Raw genomic sequence first — 17995 nt, forward strand, 5'->3', positions numbered from 1 at the left:
AAACCCAACTCAAAAGAGCTGGTCCCACTTTGTAGTGAGGCTACCTTAACATCTTAACGAAGTCTGAAAGTACAAATGCTCCCACTACCTCTTTTAGAGACTGAGTAGTTAGTAGGGGAAAAACGCGGTGGCTCAGCAGCTAAGACGGTGAGCTTGTCGATCGAAAGTTTGGCAGTTCAGCGGTTCGAATCCCCAGCGCCGGGTAACAGGGTGAGCTCCCGTGACTTGTTCCCAGCTTCTGCCAACCTAGCAGTTCGAAAGCAGGTAAAAAAATGCAAGTAGAAAAATAGGGACCACCTTTGGTGGGAAGGGAATAGCGTTCCGTGCGCCTTTGGCGTTGAGTCATGCCGGCCACATATTGCAACCATGGAGACGTCTTTGGAAAGCGCTGGCTTTTTGGCTTTGAAACGGAGATGAGCACTGCCCCCTAGAGTCGGGAACGACTAGCACAGTATCTAATGGCCCCTCAGCAGCCTCTCTTCTCTACGAAGGCAACCTCTCTCAGCCTTGGCCTCCGAAAGATGGGTGGACTTCGACTCCCAGAATTCCCCAGCCACCAAATGCTGGTTGGGGGACTTTTCTGGGCCAGGCACTCTCTCTCAGCCCTAGGAAGGAGACAATGGTCAACCCCCTCTGGAAAACCTTGCCAAGAAAAATCACCGAGACATATACCCATATACCCATCTCCAAGGAACAGAGTAGAATGAATGAAAGAAAAGAAAGGGAGGGAGGGGAAAATAAAGGAAGAGAAAGTTAAGTAAAGTAAAGGGAAGGGAAGGGAAGTTAAAGAAAGGAAAGGAAAGGAAAAGAAAGGAAAGGAAAGTTAAACGAAGGAAAGGGAAGGGAAGGGAAGGGAAGAGAAGGGAAGGGAGGGAAAAAGGAAGAAAAGAAAGGAAGAGAAAAAAAGGAATGAAGGAAAGGAAAGAAGGAAAGAATTCAATTCAAATTTAATTCTTTATTATCAGTGCACACAACATATGTGCAATGAGATTGGTTGAGCTCCTCAGTGAACACCTCCTCCCAACACAATGCAACTCAGAGTGAAGACAGAAAATCCCTAACCCAATAAATCATATGAACAAAACAGCCAGTCCTATTGCACCAGTGTGGACATGTTACAGTTTGCGCCGGTCCTGCAGTCCATCATACTACATAGTTATGATGTTGTTTCTCATTCAGGAGAAAAGGGAAAAAAGGAAAGGAAGGAAAAGAGAGGGAGGGAGGAAGAAAGGAAATATAAGGAAGGAAGGAAGGAAGGAAAGACAGAAAGAAAAGAAAAGAAAAGAAAAGAAAAGAAAAGAAAAGAAAAGAAAAAGAAGAAAGAAAGAGGAGGGAGGAGGAGGAGAAAAGAAAGGAAGAAAGGAAGGAAGGAGGAAGGAAGGAAGAAAGAAGAGAAGGAAGGAAGAGAAGAAAGGAAGGGATGGAGGGAAAAAGAAGAGAAGGAAGGGGAAGGGGAAGGAGGGAAGGAAGGGAAAGAAAGAGAGAGGAGGGAGGAGGAAGGAGGAAAAGAAAAGAAGGAGGGAAGGAAGGAGGAAGGAAGGAAAGAAAAAGAAAGAAAGGAAGGAAGGAAGGAAGGAAGGAAGGAAGGAAGAAAGGAAGAAAGGGAGGGAGGGAGAAGAAAGAAAAGAAGGGAGAGAAAGGGGAAGGAGGGAAGGAAGGGAAAGAAAGAAAGAAAGAGGAAGGAAGGAAGGAAGAAAGGGGAGGGGAAAAGAAAGAAAAGGGAGGGGAAGGGGAGGGAAGGAAGGAAAGACAGAAAGAAAAAGAAAGAAAAAGAGAGAGAGAGAGAAAGAGAGAGGGAGAGAGGGAGGGAGGGAAAAAGAAAGAAAAGAAGGGAGAGGAAGGGGAAGGGGAAGGAAGGAAGGAAGAGAAAGACAGAAAGGAAGGAAGGGAGAGAAGAAAGGAAGGGATGGATGGAGGGAAAAAGAAAGAAGAGAAGGAAGGAATACATGGAGCAGGCTTATTCTGCCCCCCCCCAGCTGAACTCCTGACCCCTCGGTCGACCTTGGCATCCTCCCAGCAGCCTCTGCCGATTGCAAGATGGGGATGGGGGGCGGGGGGGGTCACCCCTCTGCGAGGTCTGTGACTCAGAGCCCCCCCCACCCCCCCTTCTTGAAAAGAGGCCCTCCTGGCTTCCCGTTTCCTGAGCTCTCCCTCCTCTTCCTCTTTCCAAGAAAGTCGGGGGGGGGCTTTGGGGTCACACAAAACTCCTTCAGCCAGACTCCCCATCTATCCCATTGGCAGAGATGGGGGGAGGTTTTTTCCACACCTGGCCTGTCAATTTTGCAGCCTTAATTTGGGGAGGGGGAGGAAGGCCCCTGTGGGTGTGGCCAGGGCAAAGTGGGCAGGGCCAAAGCTTGGTCCTTCCCTTGGGGGGGGGGAGGAGCAAACCAGCAATTCTCAACCTCAGCCCATTCAAGGTGTGTGGACTTCAATCCCCAGAATTCCCCAGCCAGCATGCAGGACCAACCAGCAGTCAGCAGCACCCATGAATTCTGGGAGTTGAAGTCCACCAGCCTTAAAGTGGGCACATTTGGAGACCTCTGTGCTATAGACAATGTATGTTGTGTGTCTTATGATCTTTGGGGGAAAAGAGGATTAAATTTTGTATTCTTTTGAACACTTCAGATTCCTTTTCCCACGTCCAAAAAATATTTGTCAATTCTAGTCTTTCAAACTTCTCATCCCAAGACTGAAAATATTTGTCAATTCTAGTCTTTCAAACTTCTCATCCCAAGACTGATATAAGCAGATGACTGAATATATATATATATATATATATAGGTCTTTGGTTGTTCGGGTTTTCTCCCGTGTAAAATTGGAAGTGTCTTGGCGACGTTTCGACGAAGTCTCATTCGTCATCTTCAGGCTTCAGCTTCGTGCTTCTGGGAGCAATGCTTGCTCCCAGAAGCATGAAGCTGAAGCCTGAAGATGACGAATGAGACTTCGTCAAACGCCGCCAAGACACTCCCAATTTTACGCGGGAAAAAACCCGAATAACCAAAGACCTACATACAAACACCCGCGAAAACCTCAGAAAACAAACATATATATATATATATATATATATAGGTCTTTGGTTGTTCGGGTTTTCTCCCGTGTAAAATTGGAAGTGTCTTGGCGACGTTTCGACGAAGTCTCAACCCCCACTAGCAGTTGAAAGGAAGAAACAGCTGCGATCACACATTGCTCCCAGAAGCACGAAGCTGAAGCCTGAAGATGACGAATGAGACTTCGTCGAAACGTCGCCAAGACACTTCCAATTTTACACGGGAGAAAACCCGAATAACCAAAGACCTCCATACAAACACCCGCAAAAACCTCAGAAAACACACACACACACACTCTCAATGAGGCAGCATGCAAAAATACCTGTTGTAAACCTCCTCCAGATTAATATCAATATACTATATTTATTTAGACAAGGTTTAAGGTCATTCAAGCAGGTAGATGGCTTGGGGTTTCCCCCCCCCCCCCCGAATATTTCAAAAAAGACTTTTAAAAAATAAATGAATTAGAAGCCCAGCCAGGTGCCTGGGAGGGGGAGAAATCCCAGCTTTTCAATCCAATCCCACCCCCACCTCCCACCCAAAGATAAATCACACTGCGAGACACGCTGGTGGGTTTTCATTAATTTTTAATTATTCATTGCCGAAGGCGATAATATTTCTATGCAAAATACTCTCTTATATCTCCCCCCCCCGAGCCCAGCCCAGCCCAGCCCCCACCCCTGTTGATCCTCGGTGCCCCCCTGCCTCCAAGAAACCACCCCAGTTAGTTCTTTTAATATCTCTTTTAATTTATTTCTTTTTTTTTTTGGCATTTTTTGCAAAGGGGAACGAAGGACCCTTTTTTGCCTGACCGACTTCTTCTGCCCCAACCCCTATCGTTGGGGGTGGGGGTGCGTGGGGTGGGGGCGTAGGGGAGGGAGGGGGCACAGGGATCCCGCCCCTGGGTTGAAAGCCCTTGACATCTGTCAGTCAGCAGGATGGCTGCCATCTCTGAAGTGAGTGCTGGGCATAAAGGGGAGGGGGACATGGGGGAAAGGTTGAGACCCCCCGTTCGCTCCCCCAAAATCAGGCCCAGCCTCTGGGGCTGGAAGCAGCCAAGTTTGCAGGACAGGGGGGGCCGCCTTTGGAAACCGGGGTAATAAATAAATCTTTTTCTCTCTCTCTATACATATATATCTATATATTCCCCCTTCCCCTGGACAATGGTGTCTCCCAGCCAGCTGCCTTCTCAGCCTGGAATCGGCCACTGGGGGGGGGCACCCAGAGCCATCTAGACCACCCCAAGCTGCCTCTTTGTTGTGCTCAGAAAAAAAAATCTTTCTCCCCCCCCCGCCTCCCTTTCTCTTTCTCTCTCTCCCTCTCCCCCCTATAACCAGGTTAAAGTCCAACTGGAAGCACGTAAAAGAAACGAACATTTGAAATTAAAAAATTAGGTGGGAGTCTAGGCAAGGGGCTGGTCAGCAATGGGGTGGGGAGGCTTGAATGCTCCCCCCAAAAAATAAAATAAAAAATAAAAACCCACACACACCCCCTCTCCCCAGAAGCCTCTCTTCATCGGAAAGCAATGTTGAAAAATTTGACGCATCTCCTGCCTCCGATATTATTTTTTTCCTTATTCCTGCAACGCTGAGGGACTAGTAACTTGATTCGTTTTCAGCATCAAAACGATGAAGCCGGAGGCTTCTCCCTCTGAAAACTCTCCCTTTTGTTTTGTTTTTTTTTTTCCTTTTCTTTTCTGTAATTCACAATTTCTGCCCACCCCGCCACAAACTCCGGACTTGTGAATTTTGCGTCTCGAATTTTGGGTCTTGCAGGGGACTTCCAAAGCAGTAAGGGAGGGGGTCGGGGGGGGGGGAAAGCAATTTCTCTAACCCACCTTCTTCCCCCTCCCGGTTTCTCTCTGTTTTTTTGCTTTTATGTACAAAATAAAAATAAAAATAAGAATAATCCATTCCTCTTGTAAATGACAATTTTCCAATGGAAAACCGAAAACAATTCTCCCAAGTAGATTTCCCCCCCCCCCCGTTAAAAACTGTTTCTCCTTTAATATATTTGTTTTTTTTTTGTTTTTCGTAACATCACGCACAGCCGCACCAAAGGACTTGATATGACCGCAAAAAGAATCACAGGACATCGAAAAAAAATAATTTTTGTTGTTGTTGTTTATCTTCTTTTTCTCTATTTCTCCACTCTCCTCTTCCCTTCCATGTAAAGAAAAATATAGATTGCTGCAATATAATAAAATTCCATCACCTCTTTTCTGTCCTCTCTTGAAGCTGCAGATGACTCCTCATGTACTCAGGAGGAAATCAAAAATAAGAAGAGTTTAAAAAAAGGAAAAATGCAACTGGGGGGGGGCGGGGGAAGCATTTTTATATATATATGTGACCATTATTTCGCATATATATGAATAAAATTCCTAAGTCATTTGGCTATTCTGTGTACAAGGACAATTCTTCTCCGGGTCTTGATTTGAATCAGCGTTTCGTAACCTCGGCGACTTTAAGACGAGTGGACTTCAACTCCCAGAATTCCCTGGCACTAATGTGTTCCTTTTGATATGTGTCCTGCTTACTCTCTTATAATCCCTTCCTCTGCAATCTCTCTGCTCTAGGAGATAGGAGAATAAAAACAGGAATGGCTGCCTGGGGGAACGCTGGGAACTGAAGTCCACCTATCTTAAAGTTGCCGGGGTTGAGAAACGTTATTTTAACTAACAATATTTTTTTTCCACTCAAAATTATCACTTAACACCCTGGGAACTCTGCCTCGGCCAAATCCAGAAGACATAAACACATCGAAAGGGTCTTCCGCTTTATAGAAAACAAGTAAAATGAAAAAAAATATATATCCTTCCTTCCCTCCTTCTTTCCTTTCTCTCTTTCCTTTCTTCCTGATTCCTGACCCGCTTCCTGCTTGCCGAATAAAAGAGATCGGAATCTAAGGACCAGTCCCGCCTTATTTTCCTCTCCCCCCCCCAATGACCGCATGCAAGTGCTAGCGCTTTTGGGGACCAGGGGGAGGAGGTTAGAAGCCCCTCAGTTGCGCTGTGGAAAGAAAAACGGGGGGGGGAATCGCCACGCGAGTCGGACAAGAAGAAAAAAAGCACACCGTCATTTCCCCCCCATCCCTGTCCGAGTCTTAAAAGAAGAGAAGAAGAAACTTAAAGTAAGGGCTTATCTCGAGGCGTTTGCCCACCCCCCCACCCCAAAAGAGTGACCAACGTCTAAGTTCAGGGGGGGGGCAAGAGGCAGGGGCGCTCCTCTGCTCCAGAGGCAGCTCCGGCGATGCGGTTGCAGAGTTAACGGTTGGTTGGTTGGTCGGTTGGTGGAATTCAGGATCCCTTCCCCGGGGAAATTTAGTTCATCGCTCTAAAGTCTTTCACGAGCCGGAATCCAGATATAAGGACCAGAGAGTTCCTCGACGATTCTCTTGATCTTGTGGTAAACCTCTTCGAAGCTCTCTCCTTCTACGATGGCTGGAGGGGAGAGAAGAGAGGCAGAGCACCATGGGATGAGCAAGAAGGGGACTCTCCGAAGGCGTCACGGTCCCATCGGATCCCGGTTCGGAGGAGAAGGAAGAGGAGCTGGAACCGGGATCGTCCGACGAGAATGCCACCACATCTCCCATGGCATGTTTGGAGAGGCCATGGGCTGAGGACGATGCTGTCCCAGGCCCCTTAGGCATTGGGGGAGGCGGTGGACCGGATGGAGAGCTGCCTGGCCTCACAGACACGGGATGGAATGGGGTGTGATCAGCAGCAGACAGGCAGAGGTGCTGATAGGCAGCCGATCCCCTCCAATGAAGAACAGCTGCCTCCCCCGTTCGATCCGACAGCACAGTGAATAGAGCGAAGGCAAGCTCCTAGGACAATTATGGCTAACCTTTTTGCTGTCGCGTGCCAAAAGCGGGGGGAGCACAGGGGGTCATGCATATGCGTGTCCACACCCATAATTCAATGCGCCCTGCCCTCCCGCGCATGCACGCATGACCCCCCCCCCCCCGTGCTTCCCTCGCTTTTGGAACGATGGGCCCGGTAGGCATGTTTTTGGCCCTACCCAGGCTCCAGAGACTTTCTAGGAGCCTGGGGAGGGCAAAAATGGCCTTCCCCCACCCGAGGCCCTCTGGAGGCCGGAAATGGCCCGTTTCCCGACTTCCAGTGGGCCCAAAAAAACCTGAAAGTCAGCAGGCCACCATGGACATGTGCGCTGGAGCTGAGCTAGGGAAACGCTTGCGTGCCCACTGATATGGCTCCGTGTGTCCTAGGAAGTCTGTGAGGTTGCTCGGGGGACGGTCGTCCCGCCACTCCTCACAAGGAACACCTGGCTTAAGGAGACACCAGGGAAGACTGTCTTTGTTGGGAACAATGGTTTGCGTTGGCATGCAAACCCACCCTGACTCGTGTTTCTGCCGGTGTCTTGCTTTATGTCCTGGCACCTTGTCTTTGGACTTCCTCTCTCTGCCTTTGCGAATTGGCTTTGTTGCTTACTGGCTTGCGTTTGTGCGAGACTCCGGGAAGTGTGGGGTGGAAACTTACCAGCTGTCGCAGGGCTGTTTCGTTGGGGAATTTAACAGAGCAGTAAAGGAGGCTATTGCTGCCTGCCTTTGCCTAAGAGACCTGGGTCAGAACGGAAGGTGGGTGGGTGGGTGGGGTCTCAGCTTGGCTCAGCTCAGAAGGTGGGGTGGGGGTCTCAGCTCCTCAGCTGAGGAAGGAAGAAAGGCCGAGCCCAGATAGCTTACTATCATGTGAACCCCTCCAAAGTTGATCTGCCCATCGCCAGTTTCTCAGCTCCCCCTCTTCTTCCCACAGGGTGCCTCTAATCATGCACAGAGTGCTGCTCCCCCGACAGCATCATCGCACCCAGCAGCGATTGCCAGGAAGTATTTGTCCAGGACTACTTGCGTACTACATAACCCATGCTTCTGTCAAGTCCACACCAGCTGTGAGAACGCCCAAGGCGGCTGCCACCCGCACAAAGACGCTTTGATCATCTCTAGATAACGTTTGTGGATTGTCAGGTTACGTGCATGTGGGCTAGAAACTTGAGACGATAGACTTAAAAACAAACAAATAACAGCAATAACGGTGAAGCGGTGGATCTGAACCGACCTGAAAAGCATTCTGTAAACTCCTGCTCCAGTTTCGTAGCTCTGTCGAAGGCCTTCCGCGCCTGCTCCTCCGTTATCCGCTTGTTAATTTCTCTGGGGTCACAAACCAGACGTTCGGCGCATGAACAACCTCGCAGGGCCCAACACAAGCCTTGTTCCCTTGTTCGTTTCAACCCCTGGCTCTCTGCACATGGGCAGAGAACCCCACTGGGGCTCCCTCTTCCTCCTCCTGCTCCCTGGTCTAATGTTCTGCGGTTGCTCAGCGCCAAAGAGAAACTGCCCAGCGGGATAGACTACTCCTGAATATGGAAGCTCCGGCTGTGTTGGGAGTAGTCTTTGAGCTGGTTGGGAGTGATGGGAAGGGTAGTCCCATCCCGTTTTCAGTTGGAGACAGGGTGGAATTTGAGCAAGGAGGACGTCCAGCTAAATGAATTTCTGTCCCGGAGCTGATGGTATTGAAGGGCCCGCCAGACCGTTCTCTGAACGGAGAAAGGACTGAAGTTTCTTAAGTAATGGAGACCTAACCTGCATGTCTCTGAACTACCCCTAAACATGGAGGCTCCATCTACCAAAACTCCTTCTAGCCAAGGGTGGAGCCAGGGCAAACTGCTGGCTTCCCTGGTCTTGTGGCGAGGAGTTCCACAACGCGATCCCCTGTCGTTTGGATTGCCTTGCCTCCGAGTCTATCTCTCCCATCAGACCCCAACATTGGGGAAGAATGTCCCTAGCCCCCTTGCTTGGCCGCAGCTTCCTCGTAGCCCCCCTAAACCCCAACCAGCACACGTCCACAGGTCCCCACCCCTCCAGGACCCTTACTCACAAAACATTCTCGAGGGAGCGGGGTCGGATGAAAATGGCGATGGGGTGAAGCTGAGCGGCTTGCAGCCTCCGGACGGCGTTGGCGGAAACGTCCAAAATGCAGTGCTTGCCCTGGGCGGGGAAGAGAACGATGGGCTCAGGAACCCCACTTGCCCCAGAGAGAGTCCATATGTGTTTGTTTGTGTTGGGTCTACATGGGGGGCTTGTTGCCTGCATAGCAATTCCACCCTCAGCCGGTTGGGAGGTGGAACTGAGCCCCCCCCCTCCCCGGATGATAGACTACGATTGGGGGAGGGGAACCCTAAAAAGCCTCCCTTAATTTCGTAATCTCTTTCTCTCTCTTTTTCTCTGTCCCTCTCTCTCTCCACCTTTCTCTCTCTCATTCTTTCTCTCTCCCCCTCTCATTTTCTCTCTTTCTATATCCTTCTCTTCTCTCCCTCTCCGTCTCCCTCTCTCTCTTTCTCCTTCTCTCTCTCTCTCTTTCTTTCTCTCTCCCTCTTTTTCTCTTTCTATATCCTTCTCTTTCTCTCCCTCTCCCTCCCTGTCCCCCCTTTTTCTCTTTCTCTCTCCTTCTCTCCCTCTCTCCCTCTCTTTCTTTCTCTTTCATTCTCTCTTTCTCTCTCCCTCCCTCCATGTCTCTCTCCACCTCTCTTCTTCGCCCTCTCATTCTCTCTCTCTCCCCCTTTCTCCTTCTCTCCCTCCCTTTCTTTCCCTCTTGCTCTCTTTCTCTCTCTCTCTCTCTCTCTCCCTTCTTTTGTGCCCCCTCTCCACCTCTCTTTTTCTCTCTTTCTCTCTCTCCCTCTTTCTGTTCCTGTCTCTCTTTTTCTCCCTCCTTTCTTTCTCTTTCTCTCCCTCCTTTCCTCCCCCTGTCCCACTCTGTTTCTCTTTCAATCTCCTTCTCTCTCTCTTTCTCTCCTCGTCTTTCTCCCCGTCTTTCTTTCTCTCCTTCTCCCATTCTCTCTTTCTCCCTCCCTCTCTCACGCTTCCTGCGGACGACCCTGCTCGCTCGTCTCCACATCCTGCTACGTACCTGTTCAGCAACCTCCCGTACGGATTGGACGCTTGTCCCGTAAAGGTGACTGTTGTACTGTCCGGCCTCAATGAATTTGTGGCTTTGAATGTCCTTCTCCATCTTCTCCCGCGAAGCCACAAAGTGATAATCTCGGCCATCCACTTCGTACTCCCGTTTCGGCCGCGTAGTGTCTGCCAGGGAGGATTATACGTCACTCCCTTCCAGCGTAGGTTGGAGGAACTCTCTCCACAGGAGGACGCCCTGCGCAACTCCCTTCCCACCCAATCCATTTCCCCAGATCCAGTGATCCAAACCCCACATCCCGCACAATTGTGTGTGTGTGGGGGGACCCCTCTGTGGTGGACTCACGTGGGACGCAAGATCCAAATTTGTCTGGAAATTCAGAGAGGAGGTCATCGTTGACTCGGTCCTTGGTGGGTCCCAAAATAATGATCGGACGTGCATAATGAACTAGAACGATAGGCAGGGAAGTTAAAAAGAGGGGAAGGGGTGTCATGATTGGAGGGGGATGGAAATGCAAAAATCCAAACAGGGACCTCGAAACCTCAAACCACGGAGACAGATGGTATGCAAATGTATATAGGGTACAAATGTCATGTAAATGTACAAAGTTCATACAAATGTTGTGCAAATGTAGATGGGGTATGAATGTCGTGCAAATGTAGATGGGGTACGAATGTCATGCAAATGTCGTGCAAATGTAGATGGGGTACAAATGTCGTGCAAATGTCGTGCAAATGTAGATGGGGTATGAATGTCATGCAAATGTGCAAATGTAGATGGGGTACGAATGTCATGCAAATGTAGATAGGGTACGAATGTCATGCAAATGTCATGCAAATGTAGATGGAGTACGAATGTTGTGCAAATGTGCAAATGTAGATAGGGTACGAATGTCGTGCAAATGTGCAAATGTAGATAGGGTACGAATATTGTGCAAATGTCATGCAAATGTAGATAGGGTACGAATGTTGTGCAAATGTCGTGTAAATGTAGATAGGGTATGAATGTCGTGTAAATGTAGATGGGGTACGAATGTCGTGCAAATGTCGTGCAAATGTCGTGCAAATGTAGATGGGGTAAGAATGTTGTGCAAATGTAGATGGGGTAAGAATGTCATGCAAATGTCATGCAAATGTAGATGGGGTACGAATGTCGTGCAAATGTCATGCAAATGTAGATAGGGTACGAATGTCGTGCAAATGTCATGCAAATGTAGATAGGGTACGAATGTCGTGCAAATGTCATGCAAATGTAGATAGGGTACGAATGTTGTGCAAATGTCGTGTAAATGTAGATAGGGTACGAATGTCGTGCAAATGTCATGCAAATGTAGATAGGGTACGAATGTCATGCAAATGTAGATGGGGTACGAATGTCATGCAAATGTAGATGGGGTACGAATGTTGTGCAAATGTCGTGTAAATGTAGATAGGGTACGAATGTCGTGCAAATATCGTGCAAATGTAGATGGGGTACGAATGTCATGCAAATGTAGATGGGGTACGAATGTCATGCAAATGTCGTGCAAATGTAGATAGGGTACGAATGTCATGCAAATGTGCAAATGTAGATGGGGTACGAATGTCGTGCAAATGTACAAATTTCACACAAATGTGCAAATGTAGATGGGGTACGAATGTCGTGCAAATGTAATAGGGTATGAATGTCGTGTAAATGTGCAAATGTATGAATGTCGTACAAATGTAGATAGGGTACGACTACAACTGTGTGCGTGTTGTTTCCCACAAGAGGCATGATCACTGCCTGCCCCCACTCCTCAGAATCCTTGCCTGAGTAGTCCTCGACTTACAACAGTTTATTTAGTGACTATTTAAAGTTACAACAGCACTGAAAAAAAGTGACGACTGTTTTTCTACACTCACGACCATTGCAGCAACCCCACATGGCCACATCATGAAAATTCAGGCGCTTGGCCACTGACTCATATTTATGATGGTTGCAGCGTCCCGAGGTCACTTTTTGCGACTTTCCGACAAGCAAAACCAGTGGGGAAGCCAGGTTCACATAACAACCGTCTCACTCACTTAACGACTGTGCCGAGAAAGGTTGGAAAATGGGGCAAAACTCACTTCACAAGGTATCTGGGTTATTGACATAAATTTTAGGCTCAGTTCAATTGTAGTTGTAAGTCGAGGACTGCCTAGATTTAAAAGTGGGCACAGGAAGAGTCAGGAAACAAGGGACTACATCGTGTATGTGTGTGATTGTGTGCGTGTGTGTGTATGTGTATGTGTGCAAAAATTCAAGGTGGCATGTGTCATCTGCAGATAACCCCGGGTTCAAAAGGCTTAAAGAGGCATTGCATGTCTGCATTGGAAGGGAACAAATTAATAGAATAATAAAACTATAGACCTCCATCTAATCCAACCCCCTGTTCAAGCATGCAGGAACTCTCAACTGGGAAAATTCCAGGACATTTCTCCAGGTCAGGGGTCTCCAACCTTGGTCCCTTTAAGACTTGTGGACCTCAACTCCCAGAGTCCCTCAGCCAGCTTTGCTGGCTGAGGGACTCTGGGAGTTGAAGTCCACAAGTCTTAAAGGGACCAAGGTTGGAGACCCCTGCTCCAGATATTCCAAATTAGCTTCATCAGTGTGAGTATTCAGCTGGTTCTGTTGGGTTCAGGTGAACTGGCGGCTGCGGGAGCCCACCGGCCTGGATGTCATCACGTCCCGTTTTTGATGCTCTGCGCGCGCGAGCTCACATTTGCGAACCGGCTTAAAAGACCAACAATGGCGTTTGGGCTCTTGATCGGAAAACAATGTTGATAGACTTGTTTCCTGTCTTGCTGCATTTATTTGTTGGCGTCTTCTGAACGTTTGCCAAGAAAGGCCTTTGGCAGTTTGCCTAACTGGACCAGGGTTGGTGATAGGACTGAGGAATTTGTGTTGGGAGGAATTTGCTTTAATTTAGTTGAAGGACGCTGGGAATGAAGTAATTCTCAGCTGTTCGAATAAAGTTTGTTTTTTTCACGGACTGAGTTTCCTATTACCTACTTGGGCCTGGGTCACAACAATCTCTACATCCGATACCATTTCAACTTGACTTCCCTGGATTAGTTATGCTTTTTTTCCCCCGACTTCATTTGCGGGGCGTGTGGGGGGAGGTGTTTCACGCGACTTTTCTGTCCACTGAACTCACACGGGGAGACGGGACACGGATGTTGTGAACCGCAACACCAGTGGGGAAAACAAGCAAGGAAACGAGAAAAGGTTTTTTTTCCTCACCTTCCATTTGCACAACAGTTTCGTAGCTCAACACGGCGTCTTCTCGACCTACGGAGGAAATGTAGGGAACATGGTCAAATCCTCTGCCTGGCAAGGAGTCTTCCTGGGTGCCACGACTTGTGCCAGGAGGAAGAGGAGAGGAGGAGGAGGAAGAGGAAGAGAGGAGGTGGTGGAGGAGGAGGGTGGGGAAGAAGAGGAGGAGAGGAGGAGGAGGAAGTGGAAGAGGAAGAGAGAAGGAGCAGGAGGAGAGGGAGGAAGAGGAGGAGGAAGAGAAGGGGGGGCAGGAAGAGGAGAAGGAGGATGAGGCTAAGGAAGAAGAGGAGGAGAGGAGGAGGAAGTAGAAGGGGAAGAGGAGGAGGAAGAGGAGAAAGAGGAAGAGAAGGCAGAGGGGAGCAGGAGGAGGGGAGGAAGTGAAGGAGGAAGAGGAGGGGGAAGAGGAGGAAGTGGAAGAAGTGGAAGAGAAGGAGGAGGAAGTGGAGGAAGTGGAAGAGGAGGAGGAGGAAGTGGAGGAGGAAGAGGAGGAGGAAGAGGAGGAGGGGAGATGGAGGAAAAGGAACAGGGACAGGGGAGAGAAAGTGACTGCAAGCAGGGAAGGTAGACGGAGGGAACCGGGGGTCTCCCAGAGTGGACAAAGGAGGAGGAAGGAGGACTTCAGGGACCAACACCCACCTTGAGAGCCTGATCCAGGGCCCCGATCCTGGAGGAGGAAGGAAGGAAGAGAAAATAAGGAAGAGAAAGAGAGGAGGAGGAGAGAGAAAGAGAGAGGAAGGAATGCGTGAAGACCCCTCCATTATTGCGACTGAGCTGGGGGGAGGACTGTTGTGGACGCTGGAGGGGGATTCTGGATGGGAAGCTTCTTCCCCAGGACAAAAGGTGTCCGTTGGTCCCACCCTGAGACGTCATCCAGATGTGGACAAAGCCCCCTAACTCTATCCAGGAGGACACACAGATCTGTAGGATCCTGCTCGGATGGGTTCGCTCGCTCCATGGACACTAAACTGCCACATTGCACAGAAATGTCTGAAATTTTTCCAAGCTGCAGAAGATTATCTTTTGGGCCAATTCAGAGCAGATCCCTCTGCACATGCACACACACAAGTGCACAAACACACGCACACTGGGGTTCCCAGGAGAAGCCTGGTGGCCGAGAACAAAAATGAGAGCAGCTGGCTCGGAGCTGGGTTCCCCGACCTCATCGCCTTGAAGACTGGTGGACTTCAACTCCCAGAATTCCCCAGCCAGCAAGCCAAGAAACCGATTACAGGTCTTACAGGGAGTCCTTGAGTTATGGCAACAATTGGGACCAGGATTCCCACACTGCTTAGCCACAGCAATCCCTGCAGTCCCACACGAGATGGTTAGTGGTCATTAGACAACGAACCTCCTTTAACTTCTTGCTGGCTCCACTACCAGGAAGTTAGAAGGAAGGAAGTCCCAGGTGTTTGCAAACAGACAGCAGGGAGGTAAGTGACTGATGCACAGGAGTGTGTGAGTGGCAGGGAAGGCGTAACAAGGATATGCATGGTGTGCAAGGGTGTGAAGGAGGCATAGTGGGACTGAAGGTGTAAGGACATGGTGAAGCTTCTGAAGGGTGCATAGGTAGTGGAGAGGTGCAGCAAGGCTGAGGGAGGGTGTGTGAGTGTGCGAGGGAGGCATGATGAGGCCTGGGGAGGGTGTGTTAGGGTGTGCAAGAAGCAGAGGCAGTGCAAGCATAGAGGGTCGGGTTGGGGAAACTAACATTAATGACTTGCAACATTTCCTACTGTCTTCCCCAGTGACTTTCTGGGGAAGCCTGCAGGAAAACTCGCCAACGGCAACCGTGTAACTATGGGGCCCTGCAACTGGTCATAAATGTGAGCCAGCTGCCAAAAGCCCAGGTCACAATCATGTGACTTCATAACGTAACTCCGAATGGTCCCTGGACGAACAGTCGTAACTCAAGAACTACCTGTAATCAGACCAGATTCCAGATTAGTTGTTTGTCCGTAATTCCAAATGATCTCTCAGTCTACAACTCTTGACAAACGCTCCCCAATTATGTTGGGGTCCTGAACCCCGTCTTTTTCAAGGCCAGGGAGGGACTCACCTTTGCTTTTAACCGCGTCCACTCCCGTCGCTCGACCCTGCAGAGAGAAGAGGAGTATCAGACGGGGATCCCAAGGCCTTCCTTCTCAGCCACCCCGACAATCGCCAAACTCCAAATATCTTCTCCAACAGCCCAAAGATGCTGCCCCACCATTAAAAACCACCCCAAATAGCACAAGACCCCCGAATTTCACCGCTGAGAATTGAGCATCTTACAAGATTTCACACCGATGTTACAAAATCTATCAAGACGATTTTGCGTATCAATTTATAGAGACCGCGAACAGTAGTGGGTTCCTTTGCTACTGGTTCGGAGCTGGGAGCGCGCGTGTGAGCGTGCTTGTTTCACTCACGTGTGGAGCTTCTGCACATGTGCAGAGCATCCGCGATGACGTCCAGGCAGGTGGGCGGAGCCTCCTGCCGCTGCCACTACCGATTCAACCTGAACCGGGGCGAACCGGTAGAAACCCACCACTGACCGCGAACCGCCAAAATCTTGCAGGGGATTTGCACACCCTTGTGCAAGAATTCCGTGGCGTTCGCACAACCAGGCAAGACCCCAAAGATGTTCCGAGACTGTGGACAATTTGGCCACAGCTGAACCCGTTTTAAGACGTGGCTGTGCAGCACAGTGTGTGTCTCTGTGTCCTCCGAACCTGTTCTCTCCCCCCTCGCCTCCGTCCGAGCGATGGCTTAATTAGCCGGCACTATCAGCTCTGGCAGCAAACTAGCGAGCGTCTGCCAAGTGTCTCTGTTATCTCCCTTGATGCCGATGAGTCAACAAACAGTTCTTCAGCTCTTAGTTAAGCAGTTGATTTGCCTGCTACGAAGAGGCACAGCAGCTCTTGCTGCCTTTATATCCTGTGGGATGTGGCTCCATGACTCAGCACTTCTAGGCCTGCCCCACCCCTGCTTCTGTTGTTCCCGCCTCTCCTGCCTACGAAACCTAGGGTCCAGCCAGGCCTGATTGCCATCAGCTGGGTCTGAAGACGTGGCCTGGAGGGGGAAAGAGTCAGGGGACGGAGGCCTCATTATCTCTTCCATCTGGCCTGCCTCTGGCTCCTGGAGCTGAGCCAGGGAAGCCGGTGCTCCCGAGGTAAGTCCTGACGGCCCTTCCCCCTCACTTTCCAAGTCACTTTCTGGCAGGGGCCCCGGCTCAGGGGACGTAGACACAACAGAACCCCATTTTTGAAAGCCACAGGAGAGACCCCCCCCCTGCCCCCAAGACCCTCCCTCTCCCTTACCGCCTCTTGCTGGGGATGAAGCCAAGCTCGTCACTGTCGCCATCCGGATGGACGCGCCGCGCCTGCCACCATTCCTCGTCGGAAGCGTCGATGACGTGGAGGACGTCGCCAAAATGGAAACTCAGAGCTTGGCTCAAGAAGCCACAATCCTTGGTCTTATCATAGTCAAAGAGAGCCCTGTTTGATAAAGGGGGGTGGGGTGGGGTTATGGGGGTGGTTGGGGGCGCACAGACAAGAAGGCCAAAATATCACGGGCTGAGTTAAGCTCTGCCCCGAAGTCCCTCCTTCCTTTAAAGTCGTTTGAGGATGAGATGGTTGGCATATCAATTTAATAAATAAGTTTACAATGCTTTTTTTTAAATTACCATTTCTGTTTTTGAAAGCCAGTTTGGTCTAGTGGTGAAAGCACCAGGCTAGACACCAGGTGACTGGGAGTTCTAGTCCCGCCTGAGATATGAAAGCTAGCTAGGTGACTTTGGGCCAATCACCAGGAGACGGTGAGTTCTAGTCCCGTCTTATGCATGAAAGTTGGTTGGGTGACTTTGGGCGAATCACCAGGAGACCGGGAGTTCTAGTCTAGTCCCGCCTGAGACGTGAAAGCTGTCTGGGAGACTTTGGGCCAATCACCAGGAGATGATGAGTTCTAATCCCGCCTTAGGCATGAAAGCTAGCTAGGTGACTTTGGGACAATCACCAGGAGACGTTGAGTTCTAGTCCTGTCTTATGCATGAAAGCTGGTTGGGTGACTTTGGGCGAATCACCAGGAGACCGGGAGTTCTAGTCCCGCCTGAGACGTGGGAGACTTTGGGCCAATCACCAGGAGATGATGAGTTCTAATCCCACTTTAGGCATGAAAATTGGCTGGGTGACTTTGGGACAATTACCAGGAGACTGTGAGTTTTAGTCCTGTCTTATACATGAAAGCTGGTTGGGTGACTTTGGGCGAATCACCAGGAGCTGGTGAGTTCTAGTCCCACCTGAGACGTGAACGCTGGCTGAGTGACTTAATAAAAGTAAAGTAAAGTAAAAATAAAATAAAATAAAATAAAATAAAATAAAATAATAAAATAAAATAAAATAAAATAAAATAAAATAAAATAAAATAAAATAAAATAAAATAAAATAAAATAAAATAAAATAATAAAATAAAATAAAATAAAATAAAATAAAATAAAATAAAATAAAATAAAATAAAATAAAATAAAATATTACTGGGAATGGGGAAACAGCAGCCTCCCAGAAGTGTTGGACTTCAAGGCCCATAATCCCCGCCAGCCCAGTCCAGAGGAAACTGGAGGCTGACACATCTGCAAGACGCTGGATTGGGAGATGTTGAAATGAAGAGAACTTAATTCCTGACATTCCAAGTTCAGAATCTTTTAAAGCTCCCATGGAAATATGGTATCTTCCTGGAGACGGGGGGGGGGGAATATATTCATTCCCCCCCC

At 49.2% G+C, this 17995-nt stretch overlaps 1 protein-coding gene across 2 annotated transcripts in view; it reads right to left on the minus strand.

Annotated features, from left to right (window-relative positions):
* Positions 1-3743: 3743 nt before the first annotated feature.
* The window catches only part of DLG4 (discs large MAGUK scaffold protein 4), a 126775-nt gene continuing 112523 nt past the window's right edge, over positions 3744-17995 (minus strand). For both annotated transcript variants that reach the window (XM_058180284.1, XM_058180286.1), the window contains 9 exons: positions 16548-16724; positions 15305-15341; positions 13888-13915; positions 13219-13266; positions 10318-10419; positions 9967-10139; positions 8938-9047; positions 8119-8210; positions 3744-6486 (listed from right to left, as the gene is read on the minus strand). In XM_058180284.1, coding sequence (XP_058036267.1) covers positions 6380-6486; positions 8119-8210; positions 8938-9047; positions 9967-10139; positions 10318-10419; positions 13219-13266; positions 13888-13915; positions 15305-15341; positions 16548-16724 — 874 coding nt within the window. In that variant the 3' untranslated portion in view covers positions 3744-6379. The remainder of the gene's footprint in view (positions 6487-8118; positions 8211-8937; positions 9048-9966; positions 10140-10317; positions 10420-13218; positions 13267-13887; positions 13916-15304; positions 15342-16547; positions 16725-17995) is intronic.

The sequence above is a fragment of the Ahaetulla prasina genome, chromosome 4 (genome assembly GCF_028640845.1).
Source record: "Ahaetulla prasina isolate Xishuangbanna chromosome 4, ASM2864084v1, whole genome shotgun sequence".
NCBI lineage: Eukaryota > Metazoa > Chordata > Lepidosauria > Squamata > Colubridae > Ahaetulla > Ahaetulla prasina.